Source organism: Rhinopithecus bieti, unplaced genomic scaffold (assembly GCF_001698545.2).
Source record: "Rhinopithecus bieti isolate Rb0 unplaced genomic scaffold, ASM169854v2 scaffold_27306, whole genome shotgun sequence".
In the NCBI taxonomy this organism is placed as follows: domain Eukaryota; kingdom Metazoa; phylum Chordata; class Mammalia; order Primates; family Cercopithecidae; genus Rhinopithecus; species Rhinopithecus bieti.
Window position 1 is genome coordinate 33,866 of NW_016812395.1, and position 6,670 is coordinate 40,535.

General features: G+C 37.9%; 1 protein-coding gene across 1 annotated transcript in view; it reads right to left on the reverse strand.

Moving 5' to 3' along the window:
* Positions 1-3,579: 3,579 nt before the first annotated feature.
* Positions 3,580-6,670, reverse strand: part of LOC108544915 (phosphatidylinositol 3,4,5-trisphosphate-dependent Rac exchanger 2 protein-like) — a 164,636-nt gene continuing 161,545 nt past the window's right edge. Inside the window, 2 exon segments of the mRNA XM_017896328.1 lie at positions 3,580-3,791; positions 4,869-5,091. Coding sequence (XP_017751817.1) covers positions 3,580-3,791; positions 4,869-5,091 — 435 coding nt within the window.

Consider the following 6,670-nt stretch of genomic DNA (forward strand, 5'->3'; position numbering starts at 1 on the left):
GGTTTTTATGGTGTGCCCCTCTTTTTGTGTATTTACTAGCAAAATGCTTGGAGAAACCTCAATTATTACTCTACCACCACCACCAGCATTCCTATCTGTAACCCCCGGGTTACCAACTGTCTAAAAGTGTGGTTTGTTCATCACTCAATCCTGAGGCATCTGGCACCTGCAAAATGAAGTCTGTTCTCATATCCCCTGTGTTTACCAGGCCCCTTTCCTCCCTATGAGAATACACAAATCCTCTATTTTAAAACCCTGTCAAAGGTTTTGGACATTAATTATTTTTCCTTTTACTTATTTATTGTACCTAAGTGTCATTACCCAGTAAATAGCCCATTAAAGGGCAAAAGTCTTTAACTTTCCAAAGTGAAACCAGAATCACAAATCCTTGATTAAATTCATTACATCATCTTACTTCATGTTACTAGACAGGAAATTCATCTCTAATTCTATCTTTGGGTCTGAAGCTAAGTAGGAGGATTTAGTGAAATGCCTATGTGTTAAAGGAAATTTCATTTCGGAGAGGTATTCCCAGGTGACAGAACAATCAGACTTTATCATAAGACAAGCTCAACCTCAGGACCTTTCACAGGGATGAATAACTTCTAGAAAAGCTAACACTGAGGTGTTATCAGGCAATTTATCTTAAAACTTGGCAACACATCTGAGATCTGCTTCTTCACTTGCAAAGACATCTCTGACTAGGAATAATTACTATAGAGTGAGAAAATTGTTCAGATACTAGATTTTTAAATAATGTGTTAACCTCGACTGCATGGCAGCGTCTCTGAATATTAAAAGCAATGGGGAATCCAGGCACTTAAAACAACTGTACTGTTGTACCACGATTATATTGCACATTAAGTTGTGTGGAACCTATTAATACTTAGAATTAGGCCGGGCACGGTGGCTCAACCCTGTAATCCCAGCACTTTGGGAGGCCGAGACGCGCGGATCACGAGGTCAGGAGACCGAGACCATCCTGGCTAACACAGTGAAACCCCGTCTCTACTAAAAAACACAAAAAACTAGCCAGGCAAAGTGGCGGGCGCCTGTAGTCCCAGCTGCTCGGGAAGTTGAGGCAGGAGAATGGCGTGAACCCGGGAGGCGGAGCTTGCAGTAAGCCGAGATCCGGCCACTGCACTTCAGCCGGGGGGAAAGGCGAAACCCCGTCACAAAAAAAAAAAAAAAAAAAAGAAAAAAAAAGAAAATACTTAGAATTAAATTATGTGGTGTACCCAAAGAAGACCAAGGTGGTTTCTCCAATCATTTGCTCACTTTTTGTCACTTTTCTAATAAACATGCTCAGTTGGGTAAAGGTTTTTAGAATAACAGGGTGGGGAAAACTTCAGTGAAAAGTAATCATTTTAAGTAGTTTTAGTTAATAAAAATAACTAGTCTGCAACCAGTGCCTTAAATATAAACATTTTAAGCCAAGTAAAAGGAGCTCCTTGCGTTTACATATTTTTCCTGAAAATATTTCTACATCACCTGAACCTTTAAAAAAAATTCAATAAATTAACAAAGACAAAGCCTGGAGGATTGCCAGGCAGTGCTAGATCGTCAATGCATTAAAGATTAGTCCCTGAGCAGTGCCAGCTGAGGCACATTAATAATCTTGCCACTGACAAGACTCATCCCAAAATGGCAATAACAACTCTTGGAACTAGAAGTATGAGATTGGTCCAGATGTTTTCTTAAAATCCCTTTGAGGCCTAGAAGCTATGATTCAATGCCACTATTTATTGCCTTATTAATAAAAATTCTATATACTTCATAAATACCTCTGGGAGACAACAACTGGTTTTTAAAATATATTATGCAACAAAATCTCATTTATTAAATGAAGTAAAATATCATATCCTAAAATATAAACTTCTGTCACAAGGATTCCAACACAATTCAAAAATGTCATGCAATTGCTTAAAAAATACTTTCCTTTTCTCTTAGCAATCTTGAACTGTTTAATTCATCTGTAAATAGGAAAAGCCACAGTATAATACACAAAACTGGTATATTAGAAATAAAGAAACAAAATCTTAATTCTAAATCACTCATAAAACTTCAGAAAATTAGCAAAGTAAATACTAAATATTGAGGATAATTTTTAAAATATAATGCATCTAATATGATTTTGATCTCTAAATTTCAAAAATGTGTAAAATGAGAGATCATGTAAATTATGACTTCATCAGTGTAATGTCTAATTACAACAAATGCTTGGAATAAGGTCTAAATATTTTGTGCCAAAACTGAATTATCCATGAAGTACAGGACGATAGATGGGTGTGTGAAGTCAAGAGTTCACATCTGGCCGGGCGCGGTGGCTCAAGCCTGTAATCCCAGCACTTTGGGAGGCCGAGACGGGCGGATCACGAGGTCAGGAGATCGAGACCATCCTGGCTAACCAGGTGAAACCCCGTCTCTACTAAAAAATACAAAAAACTAGCCGGGCGACGTGGCGGGCGCCTGTAGCCCCAGCTACTCGGGAGGCTGAGGCAGGAGAATGGCGTGAACCCGGGAGGCGGAGCTTGCAGTGAGCCGAGATCCGGCCACAGCACTCCAGCCTGGGCGACAGAGCGAGACTCCGTCTCAAAAAAAAAAAAAAAAAGAGTTCACATCTGTAGCCATTTAAATCAACAACTTCACGAAGCGAGTACAATAAAAGAAGACAACAATATTTCTATTATTTTCAGAATCTGCCAATTGGGGATATATTCAATAATTTCCATCCCTTGAATGGATGAGCAAGCATTATATTAGGCAGTGTGCTGATTACTTTCTGTATTAATTTGTATAACTTTCATCACCACAAACTTGTAATTCATTATTATTACTCATTCACTTCTGTACATGAGAAATTGAGCTACTTCAAACCCCACACTGTTCTGACTATACAGAGCTGTCTGGACTAGATGTGAAGCATCGTCCTATACCATGACGTGACAAAGCATCCTCGCAAGCTCAGGCGATTCTCCAACCATCAAATTCTTAAATAAGAATTAGAACTGATTTATTTGGAAAGGTGCTCATTAACTGCCTCCACCTTCTCTTGGTTAAAAATACTGGCACAGATATTTGGGCTATTGCTTAGCAGGCCATGAATTCAATCAGAACAGAAAAAAGTATTTGTCCTAGAGATACATAATTTTGCATTTACTCATTTAACAAGTATGTTAAGCATTTATTATACTTTATGTCTTTTATAAATTTCTATTGAGTGCATATTCACCAAAATTTGTACCCTGAATTACAAAGAGTACAAGGAAATCCTCACACAAAACTGGTATGCTTTCAAATATATTTTTCAAGGTAATATTTTTACACTGAGACTCACTTAGCATCCTTGTATAAGATAGAATTTTGTCATTCTCTTCCCTGGTATTAAATGCTTACTTAAAATACATACCTATATGCATTTTTTCCATTAAAAAACATTTTTAAAGTTTTGGAATGAAGAGGATCTATATAATCAGCACAAATCTCCTAAATTTCCAATAACTAGAGAATTATTGAATTTTCTAAGTCACATTTTACAGCTATTTAATTTGGCAAACTTAAAAGTGTAGTACAAAACACTTACTCATCTATTTGACAAACACACATCTCCACCTCTTTCAGTGCAGTCTGAAGTTTACCCAGCAGTTTCTGATAGATGTCTTGGGTTTCTAAGTCTTCTTCTTTCAGCAGATACCTGAGACCATGGCCATCCTGCTGTCCCAGAGACAGACCTGAAGGGGCCGCCATGGTTGTGATGGTGTGCTGAATGTACACCATAGGGCTCAGTTTCCCTGAGGAATTAAAGTCATTCCTTAGTAACATGTATCACCTTTAACTTATGATAACAATCCAATCCAATTAATTTTTATTTTTTAATTGACAGATACAATTATATGTATTACATGTACAACCTGATGTTTTGATGTATATATGCATAATGCAATGACTAAATCTAGGTAATTAACATATGTATTACTTCATGTAGTTATCATGTTGGTGCTGAGAACACTGTATACCCACTCTCTTAGGATTTATCAAGAATACAATATATTAACCATACTCGCCATGTTATACAATAGATCTCTTGAACTTATTCCTCTTATCTGATTGAAATTTTATATTCTTTGGCCTGCATCTTCTCAATCCCCCACCCAATCACCCCAGGTCCTGGTAATCACCATTCTACTCTCTACTTCTATGAGATCAACTTTTTTAGATTCCTCATATAAATGAGATCATATAGTATTTGTCTTTCTGTGTCTGGCTTATTTCACTTTAACATAATGTCTTCCAAGTTCATCTATGTTGTCACAAATGACAGGATTTACTTCTTTTTATGGCTAAATAGTATTTCATTGTTTATATACCCCATTTTTTTATCCAGTAAGTTAAATTTGAGATTCCATAAAATAAAATGCTGATCCAATGCTGAATTTAATTCAGAAATTAGAGCCTGTGGGGAGTTGTAATTAAAAACTAGAAGACAGTTTGATCCCTTGTCCTACTGTGATGGTACAGAATGGCATAGTGCATTGCTGCAGATGTTCCTCAGGTATTATCCTCAAAGTTTCAGGGCCATTTCAGATCAGCAGCTTTCACAGCAGGATGAGCTGTGCCTATCATATGCATAAGGAAAGCAAGAGCAATCATCCTTCTTAGAAGAAAAATAACAAAAATGCCTAACGCCATTTTCATTCAGTATACACTTAGGCATAATTATCCAAGTGATTACAGTAAGAAATCCTTCCTTTATAAAAGTTCATGCTTGTTTGCACACCAGTTATCTATTGAATTTCAGGGCTGCACGAACAGCTATGATTGCCTAAATTACTTTTTATGATTTGGTAAAGTTGCAAAAGCTAGTATACCTTGCTCCGAAGATTTGTTTTCTTTATCATGAGAATTATGCTTCCTACTATCCAACTGAACACCAAATGCACTTCCCAAAGAGGTTGATGTTTTGGGATAAGACACTTCCATCACATTGACATGGCAGTTGGTAGGGCAGAAATCACTGCTGTGCAGTGGGGAGATTTTAGATTTGGCTTGTTTAAAAGTAGGCCAGGCTCTATTCTTCAGTACACGAGAAAACTGCAAATTAAAGAAAACACAAAAAGCAGTTGAACACGCAGTAATAACTCAGGCAAGTTTTTTTCACTTGCATCATTCACGACAAAATCAAAGGCAAATTAAATCATGTCAACTGGAATGAGAGAAATAAATTACATGTTGTTAGAAATTACATTATTATTTCAAAACTCAAGCATTCTTAATAAAGCCAAGCAACATAAGCAGCAAATGCATATGATTCCTTTGAAACTGCGATTGCAACTTAGGTGTTCAAAGAAATGAATTTCTGTGGCCAGCATAATATACTTGGACTCAAATCCACAGGCTCCCAGCAGCTGAAAGAGCCTGACAGGGCAAGTGGCATCCCAGGACACCAGGAGAGAATGGAGAGCTTCCAAACAAGGCAAAATGGCAAAACAGGGTAGCTGCCGAGTTAAGGGTGGAAGAAGATGGGATGTCCCAAACACAAGCATAAAGCTAATACAAAGCACCAGTCTGTGTACAGGTCAGACAGTAAGGTGTGGCGGCTGAGGCCCAGAATGGCAGGACAAATCTGTTTCCCATGCCTCCTGCTAATCACTGAGTCAGGATCAAACTGAAGACTAGTGTGCACTCTGCCTTTATGCTTTGAGAATAAAGTGATACATGATTTATATGACTTCCAAGGTAGCCACTCCACTGCTTCAAACCTTGCCGTGGGTTTCCATTCAAATCCATCTACTCCTCACCAAGGTCTCTAAAGCAGCCCAAATCAGATGCCCACCTAGCTTCTCTATCTCAGGTTTTCTTCCCCTTGCTCCCTAAGCTCTTTCTGGCCCTAGCTTGGTTTGTCTCACACACTATCTACTCACTCTGAGCCTTTCTACAAGCTGTTCAGTGAGCCTAGAATGTTCTTCTTCCTGCATTGCCAAACTGTTCCCTTTGCAACTTCAAGTTCTATCAAATCATCAAGAGGCCTTCCCTGACTCCTAGTCTAGGTTCAATTTCCCTGACTACTGCTAAGTTCCAGTACACTGTAACCTTCTTATTATACAGGTATAAATAATTATCTTATTTCTAGCTCCCCTAGCAGATGGTAAACCCCATGAGGGTAATACGTAGGTCTGTTCTGTGTACTATCAGTAAGAGTATGGGAGAGTTAGACTGAATTGTAGTCTCAAAAGCAAAGGATTGAGAGTCACTATCTACCTGTGTATTTGTTATAGCTGTCATAATAAATGATATGTTAGGCAAGTCAGTGTCTTTTTTTGCATTCTTTATAAAATAATTGACATGGATTAAATAATGTCTATACTATCTTCTCCCTTGAAAACTATAACCATGATCCTATCTATTTATCTACTAGTAGAGTAATAATTTTGGCATGGATAAGAATAAAAATTAAGACTGTGGTCACTGTCTAACTTTTTTTTTTTTATTATACTTTAAGTTCTAGGGTACATGTGTATAACGTGCAGGTTTGTTACATATGTATATTTGTGCCATGTTGGTGTGCTGCACCCATCAACTCGTCAGCACGCATCAATTCATCATTTATATCATGTATAACTCCCCAATGCAATCCCTCCCCCCTCCCCCCTCCCCATGATAGGCCCCAGTG